General features: G+C 48.1%; 1 protein-coding gene across 1 annotated transcript in view; it reads left to right on the forward strand.

Annotated features, from left to right (window-relative positions):
* Positions 1 to 15641, forward strand: part of cfap20dc (CFAP20 domain containing) — a 184807-nt gene extending 169166 nt beyond the window's left edge. Inside the window, exons 16-17 of the mRNA XM_078413761.1 lie at positions 9964 to 10073; positions 14736 to 15641. Coding sequence (XP_078269887.1) covers positions 9964 to 10073; positions 14736 to 14848 — 223 coding nt within the window. The 3' untranslated portion in view covers positions 14849 to 15641. The remainder of the gene's footprint in view (positions 1 to 9963; positions 10074 to 14735) is intronic.
* Positions 15642 to 17444: the final 1803 nt, after the last annotated feature.

Below are 17444 nucleotides of genomic sequence, written 5' to 3' on the forward strand. Positions count from 1 at the left end.
TTGAATTCACAAACTCCGATCCAAATATGTCGGTAGCAAGAGTTTCGCCGACTGGTTCATGAAAACCTCAAAGCTCCACATTCTCCACATGGGACAGCGTACTTGAGCAGAACATAAACTGCTGGAGTAACTCAGTGGGCCAGGCAGCCTCTGTGGGGGGAATGGACAGGTGAGGTTTCAGGTCGGGAGCCTTCTTCTTGCATTCGGTGTCCAGAACGTCTTTATCCTCGCACCAGCTGCTGCCTCAAGGCTGATCCTAACCATCCCCAAGCCTAATAAAGCTGCAATGAGTAGACAATAGACAATAGGTGCAGGAGGAGGCCATTCGGCCTTTTTCGGGCCAGCACCGCCATTCAATGTGATCACGGCTGAACATCCACAATCAGTACCCCGTTCCTGCCTTCTCCCCATACCCCCTGACTCCGCTATCCTTAAGAGCTCTATCTAGCTCTCTCTTGAATGCATTCAGAGAATTGGCCTCCACTGCCCTCTGAGGCAGAGAATCCCACAGATTCACAACTCTCTGACTGAAAAAGTTTTTTCCTCATCTCAGTTCTAAATAGCCTACCCCTTATTCTTAAAGTGTGGCCCCTGGTTCTGGACTCCCCCAACATTGGGAACATGTTTCCTGCCTCTACCGCTACCCACGCTCTACATGGTAGAAGAAATCGAGATACAGGGGGGAGGGGAGGGGGGGGGGGAGGTTGGATCTCCATGGTGTGGTCTAGGAATCCAAAGAGCATCTCCTGCAGGACCTGAGTGGCCTGTTTCTCCTCATAGCCTGGATAAGCCCCCCACCATTGAAGGGATTTATTGGAGTCGCTGCCTCGAAAAGGCAGCCAGCATCATCAGAGACCCACACCACCCTGGCCACACACTCATTTCACGCCTGCCATCGGGAAGAAGGTACAGGAGCCTGAAAACTGCAACATCCAGGTTCAGCAACAGCTTCTTCCCTATGGCCATCAGGCTATTAAACACTACAACCTCCAATAAGCTCTGAACTACAATAGACCATTATTATTATTATTATTATTTTTATTGTTATTTACAGTGTACTGTCTTTACATATTCTGGTGCTGTAGCAAGTAAGAATTTCATTGTTTTATCTGGGACATCTATATACTAAAACTCTTGTTTGTTTGTTTATTTGTTTGTTCCTAAACCACACGATAGTGCATCAATTTTAGGGCCACCTTACTCACCGTCGTCCCTTTGGTGTATGGAACAAGCTGCCAGTGGAGGTAGTTGAGGCTGGGACTATCCCATCATTTAAGAAACAGTTGGACAGGTACATGGATAGGACAGGTTTGGAGGGTTGTGGACTAAGCGCAGGCACGTGGGACTAGTGTAGCTGGGACATTGCTGGCCGGTGTGGGCGAGTTGGGCCGAAGGGCCTGTTTCCACACTGTATCACTCTATGACTCCACTACCCTCCCATCAGTCTGTTTCTGATTTTCCTATGAGGGTGTACATTTGTATTGAACTCGGACTTGTAAAGGACTTGACTTATTTTTAGATTTTTAGAGATACAGCACGGAAACAGGCTCCTCGGCCCACCGGGTCCGCGCCGACCAGTGGCTACCTCGTACACTAGCACTATCCTACACACAAGGGAGTATTTTACAACTCACCGAAGCTAATTAACCTACAAACCTGCACGTCTTTGGAGGGTGGGGAGGAAACCGTAGCACCCGGAAAAAAACCCCACGCAGGTCACGGGGAGAACGTACAAACTCCGTACAGACAGCACCCGTAGTCAGGATGGAACCTGGGACTCTGGCGCTGTGAGGCAGCAACTCTACCGCTGCGCCACCGTGCTGCCCCTCGCGCCTTATTTGGGTGAAAGAAAACATATAGATAAAAAAGTGGAATGTGAAGAAAAGCTACTGACACATCGGTACCTAGGGTAAGTGTTAGGAGGATGTTAAAAGAGAGGCAGGCAGCAGTAATTGTAAGGGCCAGACCTGCTCGTTACACTGCATTAAATGAAAGGTCAAACTAGATGTTACTGCTGTGTCAAAATTAGACCCACCTTAAACTGCCATGACAAACAAAAATGCGAGATTAATATATTTCCTTGGTTCCTGCCCAACAAAAAAAAGTGACATCTTCCCCTGTCTATTACATCAGGCGCAGAGGTAGAGTTGCTGCCTCACAGCACTAGAGACCCGGGTTCCATCCCGACTACGGGTCTGTACGGAGTTTGTACGTTCTCCCCGTGACCTGCGTGGGTTTTCTCCGGGATCTTCGGTTTCCTCCCACACTCCAAAGACGTGCAGGTTTGTAGGTTAATTGGCTTGGTACGAATGTAAAAATTGTTCCTAGTGTGTGTAGGATAGTGTTAATGTGCGGGGATCGCTGGTTGGCACGGACCCAGTGGGCCGAAGGGCCTGTTTCCGCGCTGTATCTCTAAACTAAACTAAACTGAATGACATGTAAAAAAAATTGTAAACATGTTTATGAAGAATACTTTGCAGTTTTGCACAAAGAAATGTTGGCATAATAATCATACATTTGTAAATGATGAAACTGAGCAAATTACTGCGGCATATATCGCCTTTAAGGTTGTAGCACAAGAGGTGATTTAAACAGACTACGTATAAAATCAATAGTTCTTAATGTTTAAAGCTGCCGTAATGTCTTTTGTCAGGAATTCAAAAGAATACAATGATGTCACAAACAATTTAGATCCTCGTTTTTGAGTTGTTCAAAGAACACTCTGTCAAAGATAAATTAAATAGGACCAAAGGAATGACTTACTGATGTGTGTAGAATCGCTGTTATCAGTTTAGTAGAAGCTACTTCAAAAGAAGATTTCTCCTGGGCATTTTAATTTTTATCATTTTCGCTAAGATGTTGGGCACTGAAGATTTGTGTGATCAGTCTCAGATGCTTTATTTCATTCGTGCTTTCTGTCCGGTGCTTCGGAGTTTGGGGAATATTTTGAGAGTAAGATACTTTTTGATATTTTCAAATTTTCCCATTTTGGTTGAGTGTTCTCCCCTTTCCCTTGAGATGGGTATGAGACAGTTCTGGTGTCCATCCTCAACTGGAGTCATAGAGTGATACAGTGTGGAAGTAGGCCCTTCAGCCCAACTTGCCCGCGCCGGCCAACATGTCCCATCTACACTAGTCCCACCTGCCTGCGTTTGGTCCATATCCCTCTAAACCTGTCCTGTCCATGTACCTGTCTAACAGTTTCTTAAACTTTAGGATAGACCCAGCCCCAACTACCTCCTCTGGCAGCTTGTTCCATATACCCACCACCCTCTGTGTGAACCCATATCCCTACATTCCCTGCCTATCTACACATCCATCCAAAAGAGTTTTAAATGCCACTATTATATGTACTCCAAAGACGTACAGGTATGTAGGTTAATTGGCTGGGTAAATGTAAAAATTGTCCCTAGTGGGTGTAGGATAGTGTTAATGTACGGGGATCGCTGGGCGGCACGGACTTGGTGGGCCGAAAAGGCCTGTTTCCGGCTGTATATATATGATATGATATGATATGATATACTTCAACCACCACCCCTGCAGTACATTCCAGGTACATTCCACCCTCTATAAATAAAACCCGCATCACACATCTCCTTTAAACTTTGCCCCTCTCACCTTAAAGCTAGGTTGTACAAAATATTTTTATCTTTCTTGCTTAAGACATTTAGCATTTTCTCATTGTTCTGAATTGTTTAGTTTAGTTTAGTTTAGTTTAGAGATACAAAGCAGAAACAGGCCCTTCGGCCCACCGGGTCCGCGCCGACCAGCGATCCCCGCGCATTAACACTATCCTATAAACAATAGGGACATTTTTTTACATTTTACCAAACCAATTAAGCTACAAACCTGTACTTCTTTGGAGTGTGGGTGGAAACCGAAGATCTCAGCGAAAATCCACGCGGTCACGGGGAGAACGTACAAACTCCGTACAGACGGCACGCGCAGTCGGGATGGAACCCGGGTCTCCGGCGCGGTAAGATGGCAAGTCTACCGCTGTGCCACCGTGACCGCCCTATCAGCGAAATGATTCTTGATTAGTATCGGTGTCAGGGGTTATGGGGAGAAGGCAGGACAATGGGGTTGAGAGGGAAAGATAGATCAGCCATGATTGAATGGTGTCGTAGACTTGATGGGCCGAATGGCCTAATTCTGCTGCTATCACTTATGAACTTATTCCTTCCTCAGATGCTGCCTGACCTGCTGAGACAGATGCAGACAAATAAATCTGCTTACAGTAAGAAACAGGATAATGTGATATTGGAGAACAAAGAGATAGCATCTCCCAGCAGTCCATTCCCTCCCCAGATGCTGCCTGACTAGGGTTGGCAACTGCCTCGTATTAGCCGGGACATCCCGTAATTTGGACTAAATTGGTTTGTCCCGTATGGGACCGCCCTTGTCCCGTATTAGGCCCAGGGCGCGCTATAGGCCCAGATGCTGTAGGTGCGGACAGTGTAGGTGCGGACAGTGTAGGTGCGGGCACTGTAGGCCCGGAGAGTGTAGGCCCGGACAGTGTAGGCCCGGACAGTGTAGGCGCGGACAGTGTAGGCCCGGACAGTCTAGGCCCGGACAGTGTAGGCCCGGACAGTGTAGGTGCGGACAGTGTAGGTGCGGACAGTGTAGGTGCGGACAGTGTAGGCCCGGACAGTGTAGGTGCGGACAGTGTAGGTGCGGACAGTGTAGGCCCGGACAGTGTAGGTGCGGACAGTGTAGGTGCGGACAGTGTAGGTGCGGACAGTGTAGGCCCGGACAGTGTAGGTGCGGACAGTGTAGGTGCGGACAGTGTAGGTGCGGACAGTGTAGGCCCGGACAGTGTAGGTGCGGACAGTGTAGGTGCGGACAGTGTAGGCCCGGACAGTGTAGGTGCGGACAGTGTAGGTGCGGACAGTGTAGGCCCGGACAGTGTAGGTGCGGACAGTGTAGGCCCGGACAGTGTAGGTGCGGACAGTGTAGGCCCGGACAGTGTAGGTGCGGACAGTGTAGGTGCGGACAGTGTAGGTCCGGAGGCCCGGGCGCCGCCTAACGGAGGTTGCTTAGCAACCCGCCTCCCGGCCCGGGCGGCCGCCATTGGTGGAGCGGGAGCACCTGGCCGCTGGCTGGGTAAGGTCACGTGGGGCGTGGGGCGTGGAGCGGTGACGCCATTGGTGGAGCAGGAACACCTGGCCGCTGGCTGGGAGGGGGCACGTGGGGCGTGGAGCGGTGACACCATTGGTGGAGCGGGAGCACGTGGGTGCTGGCTGGGTGAGGTCACGTGGGGCGCGGGGCGTGGAGCGGTGACGCCATTGGTGGAGCGGGAGCACGTGGCTGCTGGCTGGGTGAGGTCACGTGGGGTGCGGGGTGGTGACGTTCCATATTTGGGAGTGAGGAGGTTGGCACCCCTATGCCTGACCCACTGAGTTCCTCCAGCACTTTGCGTTTAGCAGCCAAGATGCTTGTGCTCAAATGTCTGGAGTGAGAATTGAACACACAACCTTCTGGCTGAGAGGTAGGAGTGCCTGCCATGAAAGCACAGCTAATATCACAGACACCGATCAATCTCTCGATTAAATGAGTGGTCCTGCATCCCAGGCATTACATTTATGCGCTTACTGCATCCTGCGCAAAGTGTAAAAGACTTCAGCAGCAGGGGGAAGCTCAGAATGTGTCGAGCGTTTGGATGAAGGTCAGATTTCATTATATAAACACGGCTCTCATCTGAATTACAATGTATAACATTGAAATTCCTTGGATAAACCCGTGTTAAGTACACCTTCACCTTTAGACCCATGTGGTGGAGTAGCAACAAAGAAGATCTGTCTAGGGAAATAACTGCAGAGGCTGGTACAAATCGAAGGTATTTATTCACAAAATGCTGGAGTAACTCAGCGGGTCAGGCAGCATCTCAGGAGAGAAGGAATGGGTGACGTTTCGGGTCGAGACCCTTCTTCAGACTGATGTCAGGGTGGGGGCGGTACAAAGAAAGGATATAGGTGGAGAGAGGAAGACAATGGGAGAACTGGGAAGGGGGAGGGAGGGGGAGGGAAGAGAGGAAGGCAGGAGGAATCACAGAGGGGGAGCAGGCAGAGAGCATGTTGCTAAACTCACGTCGAAGAGAGGAAGAGAACTTCTTCAAAGTAGACATAACTTGAGGAATATAACATAACTTTAGATAGTTCTTCTGTCCCTCTCTTCCCCTCCCCATTCCCAGTTCTCCCATTGTCTTCCTGTCTCCACCTATATCCTTTCTTTGTCCCCCCTGACATCAGTCTGAAGAAGGGTCTCGACCCGAAACGTCACCTATCCATGTTCTCCAGAGATGCTGCCTGACGCGTGGGTTTTCTCCAGGTGCTCCGGTTTCCTCCCACACTCCAAAGATGTAGGCAAATTGGCTTTGGAGAAATGGTAGATTGTCCCTAGTGTGTGTAGGGTAGTGATAGTGTGCAGGGATCTGCTGGGCAGTGTGGACTCAGTGGGCCGAAGGGCCTGTTTCCACGCTGTATCTCCAAACTAGACTAATCAGAGGGAGGTGGGTATATTTAGAGAAGGCAGTTCAGGCAGGTACGACAACAACATTTAAAAGGCACTTTTAAAAAATGACCAAAATAAGCTTTATTCAGAATAAAAAATATATACAAAACAAGAACTGTGCAAAAATTCTTCCAACACTCTCAGGTACTCCAGTATTTTGTGTCCTCATCTGCTGCTAGTGTTTGGTTAGAGGTGATTTTCTACATACAGCATGCCTTACTGATGAACCACAGTCATCAGACACAAACCAAGTAACGTTTAATAGGCAGCATCTTAGGAGGAAAGGAAAAGGCGACATTTCAGGTCGAGACCCTTCTTTAGACCAGAAACGTCACCTCTTCCTTTCCTTCAGAGATGCTGCCCGACCCGCTGAGTTACTCCAGCACTCTGAAACGTCACCTGTCCATGTTCTCCACAGATGCTGCCTGACCCGCTGAGTTACTCCAGCACTCTGAAACGTCACCTGTCCACGTTCTCCACAGATGCTGCCTGACCCGCTGAGTTACTCCAGCACTCTGTGAAACGTCACCTATCCACGCTCTCCACAGATGCTGCCTGACCCGCTAAGTTACTCCAGCACTCTGTGAAACGTCACCTATCCATGCTCTCCACAGATGCTGCCTGACCCGCTGAGTTACTCCAGCACTCTGTGAAACGTCACCTGTCCACGCTCTCCACAGATGCTGCCTGACCCGCTAAGTTACTCCAGCACTCTGTGAAACGTCACCTATCCACGCTCTCCACAGATGCTGCCTGACCCGCTGAGTTACTCCAGCACTCTGTGAAACGTCACCTGTCCACGTTCTCCAGAGATGCTGCCTGACCCGCTGAGTTACTTCAGCACTCTGTGAAACGTCACCTATCCATGTTCTCCAGAGATGCTGCCTGACCCGCTGAGTTACTCCAGCGTTTTGTGTCCATCTTCAGTGTAAAGCAGTTGCTTCCTATACATAAAGTTTATTGGTTACTGACGTAAGAGTTTGTTTTTGTGAACTTCTGCTCTATATGTACCAATCTCGCCCACGAACAAGCTCGAGTCAGGAGATGAATGGTGCCTCGAAAGCAAGACCTGAAATGGTGTATTAATAAATTGTACAAAGGAAATAGTTTGGAGAAAGAAACAGTGAAATGTCCAACAGCTTGACTGACTCTTCTGTCACTTTCTCTACATATGGTTGTTTTCCTAATAATATTGTGGCACAAATGGACCTTTCAGATTTATATTTAATGGATTTCAGCTTGGGTTAATGTAACATGTGGGCTGATTGACCTCCCACAGCTGAGGCTTAAAGTCGTACAGAAAAAAATGGCCTCTGTTTTACATGTTCCCACTTTCAAATTCAGAAATTAGGTTATTAAGGAAGCTTGTAGTCTGTAATGTAGGGGTGATTAATTATTGTTTTACTACGGACAATTAACATGGTTGAATGGGATATGTTTAGTTTAGAGATACAGGGAGGAAACTGCCCATTAGGCCCACCGATTCCGCGCCGACCAGCGATCCCCGCACACTAACACTATCCTACACACACCAGGGACAATTTACACATACACCAAGCTAATTATCCTACAAACCTGCACGTCTCGACCAGATAGGCCCGTCAACCGCCGTCCCTCTCCTCTCCTGTCCTCTCCCCTACTCTCCTCTCCTCTCCTCTCCTCTCCTCTCCTCTCCTCTCCTCTCCTCTCCTCTCCTCTCCTCTCCTCTCCTCTCCTCTCCTCTCCTCTCCTCTCCTCTCCTCTCCTCTCCTCTCCTCTCCTCTCCTCTCCTCTCCTCTCCTCTCCTCTCCTCTCCTCTCCTCTCCTCTCCTCTCCTCTCCTCTCCTCTCCTCTCCTCTCCTCTCCTCTCCTCCCCTTTCTCCTCTCCTCTCCTCTCCTCCCCCTCCTTCCCTCTCCTCTCCTCTCCTGTCCTCTCCTGTCTTCTCCTGTCTTCTCCTCTCCTCTCCTCTCCTCTCCTCTCCTCTCCTCTCCTCTCCTCTCCTCTCCTCTCCTCTCCTCTCCTCTCCTCTCCTCTCCTCTCCTCTCCTCTCCTCTCATCCCCCTCCTTCCCTCTCCTTCCCTCTCCCCACCCCTCCTCTCCCCTCCTCTCCTCTCCTCTCCTCTCCTCTCCTCTCCTCTCCTCTCCTCTCCTCTCCTCTCCTCTCCTCTCCTCTCCTCTCCTCTCCTCTCCTCTCCTCTCCTCTCCTCTCCTCTCCTCTCCCCTCCTCTCCTCTCCTCTCCCCTCCCCTCCTCTCCTCTCCTCTCCTCTCCTCTCCTCTCCTCTCCTCTCCTCCCCTTTCTCCTCTCCTCTCCTCTCCTCTCCTCCACTCTCCTTCCCTCTCCTCTCCTCTCCTCTCCTGTCCTCTCCCCTCCTCTCCCCTCCTCTCCTCTCCTCCACTCTCCTTCCCTCTCCTCTCCTCTCCTCTCCCCTCCTCTCCCCTCCTCTCCCCTCCTCTCCCCTCCTCTCCTCTCCTCTCCTCTCCTCTCCTCTCCTCTCCTCTCCTCTCCTCTCCTCTCCTCTCCTCTCCTCTCCTCTCCCCTCCCCTTCCCTCCTCTCTGCTCCTCTCCTCTCCTCTCCCCTCCCCTCCCCTCCCCTCCCCTCCCCTCTCCTCTCCTCCTCTCCCCTACTCTTCTCTCCTCTCCTCTCCTCAGTTGCTTCTAGAGTCCAGCTCCCACACCAAAGAAAACATAGAAAATAGGTGCAGGAGGAGGCCATTTGGCCCTTCGAGCCAGCACCGCCATTCATTGTGATCATGGCTAATCATGCACAATCAGTAACCCGTGCCTGCCTTCTCCCCATACCCCTTGATTCTGCTAGCCCCTAGAGCTCTATCTAACTCTCTTTTAAATTCATTCAGTGAACTGGCCTCCACTGCCTTCTGTGGCAGAGAATTCCACAAATTCACAACTCTCTTCACAACTCACAACGAGAGTTGTAAATCTGTGGAATTCTCTGCCTCAGAAGGCAGTGGAGGCCAATTCTCTGAATGCATTCAAGAGAGAGCTAGATAAAGCTCTTAAGGATAGCGGAGTCAGGGGGTATGGGGAGAAGGCAGGAACAGGGTACTGATTGAGAATGATCAGCCATGATCACGTTGAATGGTGGTGCTGGCTCGAATGGCCGAATAGCCTCCTCCTGCACCTATTGATTATTGTCTCTGGGTGAAAAAGTTTTACTCTCACCTCAGTTTTAAATGGCCTCCCCTTTAGTCTTAGACTGTGTGGCCCCTGGTTCTGGACTCCCCCAACATGTAGACGTGCAGGTTTTAAGGTTCATTGACTTCTGTAAATTGTAAATGGTCCCTAGTGTGTAGTATATCGCTAGTGTGCAGGGTGATCGGTGTTCAGCGCGGGCTCGGTGGGCCGAAAGGCCTGTTTCCACTCTGTGTCTCTAAAGTAAACCAAACTAGTCGTTTACAAGTACCTTTCATTTAGCTTCTGTTCTGTAATAATCCTTCTCCTCGTGTTTTACAGTGACTGGAGTAATATTTTCAGTCCACCGATCATTCTGCCCAGTGAACAGATGAAAGATCAAAAAAATATAATTTCACCAAGACAACCATCTGCTCGTCAGGATTTAACAAGTATGAAAATGTCTTCATTATTGTGTTCAATGATTTAATAGGACGAAAGGTTATAAGCCAATACATCAATGGACCAGAGTATGTCAGAATGTAAAATAATTTCCAATGCATGGGTGTTAATTATATAAACCACTGCAGACTGTGTAGATGCAAGCAATCATTTTTAAACACGTTACATTAGGCCCTGATGATTAGGCCATAAGACACAGGAGCAGAATTAGGCCATTCAGCCCATCGAGCCGGTTCCGCCATTCAATCATGGCTGATCTATTATTTCCCCTCTCGACAACAGTCTCCTGCTTTTCTCCCTGTGACTTTTTGACATCCTTACTAATCAAGAACCTATCGATCTCCACTTCAGTCTGAAGAAGGGTCTCGACCCGAAACCTTCTCTCCCGAGATGCTGCCTGACCCGCTGAGTTACTCCAGCATTTTGTGTCTACCTCCACTTTAATAATGCCCAGTGACTTAGCCTCCACCACCATCTGTGGCAATTCACCACCCTCCGGTTAAAGGCATTCCTCTTCATCTCTATTCCAAAGGTACATCCTTTTATTCTGAGGCTGTGCCCTCTGGTCCGAGACTCTCCCACATCCTCTCCACATCCTCTCTATCCAGGCCTTTCACAACACACGTTACACAGGATTTACACCACGTGCTTTCTGAGAGTTTTATTTAGAAGAAAACCGGGAACTTTGAAGAATTTCACAAAAAAAGGTTCAAGTATAAAATATTGTGATAATAGGTTTGAAATTCTGAGATCTCTGTCCTTCAGTTTGCATTTACTACCACAATGGAAGTAAATACAGCCCACAATGTCCATGCCCAACACAATGCCAAGACAAACAAACCTCCTCTCCCTGCACGTGATCCATACCCCTCCATTCCCTGCATATCCCTGTGCAACTCTGATTCGTTCTAATGCTAATGCTCACCCCATCATTGTAGAAGAAAGACTAAGGTAAAGACAACAGCAGTTCAAGGGCAAGGCTCATCACCATCCTATCAGGAACACCTAAAAGAAGCCATGTGCCGAAGGGCTTGTTTCCGCACTGTATCTCCAAATTAAATGAAACTCAGTCTTATTTTCATAAGTTCATAAGTCATAGGAGCAGAATGATGTCATTTGAATCAAGACCGCCATTGATTGATTTTTTAGATTTAGATTCAGATTTAGAGATACAGCGCGGAAACAGGCCCTTTGGCCCACCGGGTCCGCGCCGCCCAGCGATCCCCGCACATTAACACTATCCTACACACACTAGGGACAGTTTTTACATTTTTCACCCAGCCAATTAACCTACATACCTGCACGTCTTTGGAGTGTGGGAGGAAACCGAAGATCTCAGAGAAAACCCACGCAGGTCACGGGGAGAACGTACAAACTCCGTACAGACGGCGCCCGTAGTCAGGATCGAACCTGAGTCTCCGGCGCTACATTCGCTGTAAGGCAGCAACTCTACCGCTGCGCCACCGTGCCGCTCGAATGATGGCTGACCTATCTTTCTCAAACGCATCCTCCTGCCTTTTTCCCTGCACCCGTTGACACCAGACTAATCAACACCCTGCCATCATCATGCAATGATTTGTTCAAATTGGAAATGTAGGAATTGTTAAGATAGTAATAAATATTTTTCTAAAGAAAAATCATCAGTTTTATAGAACAGCAGATGCTGCTTGCTTTACAAACAAAAAGTCACAAAATGCTAGAGTAACTCAGCGAGTCAGGCAGCATCTGTGGAGAATGTGGACAGGCAACGTTTTGGGTCGAGACCCTTCTACTATCAGTCTGAAGAAGGGTCTCAACCCGAAACATAGAGTAGCCTATCCATGTTCTCCAGAGATGTTACCTGACCACTGAGTTACTCCACCACTTTTTGACTTTTCTTGCATCAGTTTTAAAGTTTATATATAATTTCATAACGTATTAACAATCACGAGTGTTTCAGGAATATATTGTTCGTAGGATGCATGGACTAATTATTGTAATTATTACTAATGACCTCAGTTTCATTCAGTTGCTGGTGAGTTTTCTTGCATCTCTGTGCAATGTCTTGCATATGGCATGAAGTATAATATCCCCAATCATCATTAGTTGAAATCTGTTTCTGATTGCAATCATTTTACCAGCCCATATTTCTCTGTGGATTTGGAGGAATAATCCTACGAATTTGGGGAATAAGGTTGTTGAATCAAATTGCTGATCGCCTGCAGAGAGCTGAACACATGAATATGATAAGTTTTAATCTACAAATTGAGAGGGAGAAGGGGAAATCGGAAGTGTCAGTATTAGATATAGCAAAGGGGATTACAGAGGCATGAGGCAGGAGCTGGCCAGATTTGACTGGAAGGAGACCCTAGCAGGGAAGACGGTGGAACAGCAATGGCAGGTATTCCTGGGAATAATGCAGAAGTTGCAGGATCAATTCATTCCCAAAGAGGAGGAAAGATTCTAAAGGGAGTAAGAGACACCCGTGGCTGACAAGGGAAGTCAGGGACAGCATAAAAATAAAAGAGAAGAAGTATAACATAGCAAAGAAGAGCGGGAAGCCAGAGGATTGGGACTCTTTTAAAGAGCAACAGAAGATAACTAAAATGGCAATACGGGGAGAAAAGATGAGGTAAGTTGGCCAATAATATAAAAGAGGATAGTAAAAGCTTCTTTAGGTATGTGAAGAGGAAAAAAATAGTCAAGGCAAATGTGGGTCCCTTGAAGACAGAAGCAGGGGAATTTATTATGGGGAACAAGGAAATGGCAGACGAGTTGAATCGGTACTTTGGATCTGTCTTCACCAAGGAAGATACAAACAATTTCCCAGATGTTCTAGTGGCAGATCCTAGGGTGACGGAGGAACTGAAGGAAATTCACATTAGGCAGGAAATGGTGTTGGGTAGACTGATGGGACTGAAGGCTGATAAATCCCCAGGGCCTGATGGTCTGCATCCCAGGGTACTTAAGGAGGTGGCTCTAGAAATCATGGACGCATTCGTGATCATTTTCCAATGTTCTATAGATTCAGGATCAGTTCCTGTGGATTGGAGGGTAGCTAATGTTGTCCCACTTTTTAAGAAAGGAGGGAGAGAGAAAACAGGAAATTATAGACCAATTAGTCTGACATCAGTGGTGGGGAAGATGCTGGAGTCAATTATAAAAGACGATATTGCGGAGCATTTGGATAGCAGTAACAGGATCGTTCCGAGTCAGCATGGATTTACGAAGGGGAAATCATGCTTGACTAATCTTCTGGAATTTTTTGAGGATGTAACTAGGAAAATTGACTGGGGAGAGCCGGTGGATGTGGTGTACCTTGACTTTCAGAAAGCCTTCGACAAGGTCCCACATAGGAGATTAGTGGGGCAAAATTAGAGCACATGGTATTGGGGGTAGGGTACTGACATGGATAGAAAATTGGTTGGCAGTCAGAAAGCAAAGAGTGGGGATAAATGGGTCCCTTTCAGAATGGCAGGCAGTGACTAGTGGGGTACCGCAAGGCTCGGTGCTGGGACCGCAGCTATTTACAATATACATTAATGACTTGGATGAAGGGATTAAAAGTAACATTAGCAAATTTGCTGATGACACAATGTTGGGTGGCAGTGCGAACTGTGAGGAAGATGCTATGAGGTTGCAGGGTGACTTGGACAGGTTGTGTGAGTGGGCGGATGCATGGCAGATGCAGTTTAATTTGGATAAGTGTGACGTTATCCACTTTGGTGGTAGGAATAGGACGGCAGATTATTATCTGAATGGTGTCAAGTTAGGAAAAGGGGACGTACAACGAGATCTGGGTGTCCTGGTGCATCAGTCACTGAAAAGAAGCATGCAGGTACAGCAGGCAGTGAAGAAAGCCAATGGAATGTTGGCCTTCATAACAAGAGGAGTTGAGTATAGGAGCAAAGAGGTCCTTCTGCAGTTGTACAGGGCCCTAGTGAGACCACACCTGGAGTACTGTGTGCAGTTTTGGTCTCCAAATTTGAAGAAGGATATTCGTGCTATTGAGGGCGTGCAGCGTAGGTTTATTAGGTTAATTCCCAGAATGGCGGGACTGTCGTATGTTGAAAGACTGGAGCGACTAGGCTTGTATACACTGGAATTTAGAAGGATGAGAGGGGATCTTATTGAAACATATAAGATTATTAAGGGGTTGGACACGTTAGAGGCAGGAAACATGTTCCCGATGTTGGGGGAGTCCAGATCCAGGGGCCACGGTTTAAGAATAAGGGGTAGGCCATTTAGAACTGAGATGAGGAAAAACTTTTTCAGTCAGAGAGTTGTGAATCTCAGAAGGCGGTGGAGGCCAATTCTCTGAATGCATTCTAGAGAGAGCTGGATAGAGCTCTTAAGGATAGCGGAGTCAGGGGGTATGGGGAGAAGGCAGGAACGGGGTACTGATTGAGAATGATCAGCCATGATCACATTGAATGGCGGTGCTGGCTCGAAGGGCCGAATGGCCTCCTCCTGCACCTATTGTCTATTATGGGGAAAAGGCAGGAGGAGAATGGGGTTAGGAGGGAGAGATAGATCAGCCATGATTGGAATGGCGGAGTAGACGTGATGGGCCGAGTGGCCTAATTCTGCTCCTATTCCTTATGACCTTATTGTACATAAAGAACATAAGAGATTAAACATGCCTCACGAAACCTTTGCGTTGTGGTTAACAGATGACGCGGCGAATGTAATGGACGACCAGGATGAAGTGTTGGATTTGTTATATGATCCGTGTTTGAATTGTTACTTTGATCCGAAAACTGGAAAATACTATGAACTGGCATGATTTGACACTGAAGGCCTTTGAAGTATCGCTGTTGCCTGGGCAACGGCTTGGATGTCGCTTGGATCCCAAGATCATTTTTTGTTTCAAAGTAAGTCCTGGCAAATCATCACAGCGCAGGAAACACAACAGTCAGGAGGCGGCAGCAAGATATATACGAACTGAGAGACCCTTCATCGGAGAGCAGCTGCAATACTTCAGCATCAAAGAAAGCACTTTGTCCTTCTTCAAACATCGCAGCGGGACAGATTCTGCGGTTATATATTTTCATTGTTCAAAATAGGATGCTTGTGTTTCTCCTCATGCTTGGTACCAGCCACGCCTTGTTTTGAATTCTTATTGAAAAGATAATTAGCACGAATAAGACCATGCTCAGCTGCCACATTGCCACATTGAACGCGGACATCCGGTTGTCGCATTGAACATGGACATTGTTAGCAGGAACAAAAATGAGCATTTGCTTTGAACTCCGTGGTTGGTTGTTGCAACACACGCACGGGGCCAACCCAGCCGGTCGGGCTTGTCCCTCGTGGTCACTCCAGTGGAATGGGTCCCAGCGGCAGAGGGCAACGTGTTGACCTGACCATCGTGTGGTCGGTGGTGCCGACCTGCGTGAATGTCTGGGCGAGTCTACATGCCGATTAACCAAACCCACACGCATACCCCACCTGCCTTAACGTGACTTTCTGCTTACATTGAAGCTGGGAACCTAACAGTTGCAAGATCAATTTGAGGGAGCCTTAAACATGTGAGGTCTGATCGCAAATAGTTCAGCAAAACCCACTTTTGGTTGACTCTTGGGCATATGTTTGACACCTCTTTTCCAGGGGATCTTTCAGACAGCAAACTACAACTGAACAAATCTCTCATCTTCCAGATAATCACGTGTAACATTAAATGGTTTCATAACACCACCTTATATTAGAAGTGGTGTTTTAAAAAGCAATGTAGTGCTAGTTCTCTTCCATGCTTAACGAGTGAAGAATAACTTGCTGATCCTCCATCCCTGACTCAGTCAGCCATGTCCACATGTGTGAACGCTGGGCTGGACACACCAGCAATGTTGCGAAGGGAATTAGCGAGTTCCATCACTGCGGCTTCCTCTGCATCTTACCAGCGAGCGGCAGAAACCGGTGAATTGCCAAGAAACAGTGGCCAGGCCAGGCGTGGAGAAGCCCAGCAGGCAGTGAGGCCAAGCCAGGCGTTCCAACAAACGTCACGGAGAAGAGGTGTCAACTCAATCTGACTTCTCCTGGAAAGTCACGAATGGAGCTGCAGGAAAGTTGACTCCCTTATTTGGGGATTGCCTCCGGAGATACCTCAAGCACATGGTGGAGAAGGGGTGTAAACTCAATCTGAACTCAACCCCCCCCCCCCCCCCCCCCCCAGCGCCACGAGAATGGAACTGCAGGAAAGTTGACTTCCCATTTTGGGAATTGTCTCCAGAGATACTTTGAAGGATTTCTGACCAGGCTGCTGAAAGACGAACAGGGAGGCGTGGAGAAGGTTCCACAGCGGCCACCAAGATTCTCAGCCGTACGTTCAAGGACACCCGCCACGCTTGCTGGCCACCAAAGTCTAGTCTGTGGAGCACCAATGCTTCTGCTCCCCTGCCCAACGTTGCAGCAAACAGTGCGTGAAGACAGCAAGCCTCACCATATCAGCAGAGTGTTCACACACCTTATATCAGCGGTGTGAAGAAGGTCACAACCCAAAACGTCGCCCATCCACGTTATACACAGATGCTGTCTGGCCCGCTGAGTTACTCCAGCACTTTGTGTCTTATATCAGCTATTGTATTTTACACAAGATTTCCAAATGTAATTAAATGCACAATTTTAAGCATTTTTTGACTGGTGCTTAATATCAACGGACGCGTGAAATAATTTCACTTGAGTGCCTTGATTGGCCGTACAGAATTGACAGCAGATAGTTTACCCATTAGTCAGGTTTACATCTGTTTAGATCAGTTCAGCGTAACACATTGAAGTATCCCGTTTGATGGCCAGAGGCCAGGCAGTAAATTATTTCCCAGTGGTTTAGAGAAACAGAATAATAAGACAAAGTGCGGAAAGCCCAAAGTGCTGGAGGAATTTGGTGGGTCGAGCTGGGTGGCACGGTGGTGCAGCGGTAGAGTTGCTGCCTCACAGCGCCAGAGACCCGGGTTCCATCCTGACTACGGGTGCTGTCTGTACAGAGTTTGTACGTTCACCAGATTGATCCCTGGGATGGCAGGACTTTCATATGAAGAAAGACTGGATAGACTAGGCTTATACTCGCTGGAATTTAGAAGACTGAGGGGGGATCTTATAGAAACATATAAAATTCTTAAGGGGTTGGACAGGCTAGATGCGGGAAGATTGTTCCCGATGTTGGGGAAGTTCAGAACCAGGGGTCACAGCTTAAGGATAAGGGGGAAGTCTTTTAGGACCGAGATGAGAATGTTTTTTTTCACACAGAGAATGGTGAGTCTGTGGAATTCTCTGCCACAGAAGGTAGTTGAGGCCAGTTCATTGGCTATATTTAAGAGGGAGTTAGATGTGGCTCTTGTGGCTAAAGGGATCAGGGGGTATGGAGAGAAGGCAGGTACAGGTTACTG

This window comes from Rhinoraja longicauda, chromosome 17 (assembly GCF_053455715.1).
Source record: "Rhinoraja longicauda isolate Sanriku21f chromosome 17, sRhiLon1.1, whole genome shotgun sequence".
Taxonomy (NCBI): Eukaryota; Metazoa; Chordata; class Chondrichthyes; order Rajiformes; family Arhynchobatidae; genus Rhinoraja; species Rhinoraja longicauda.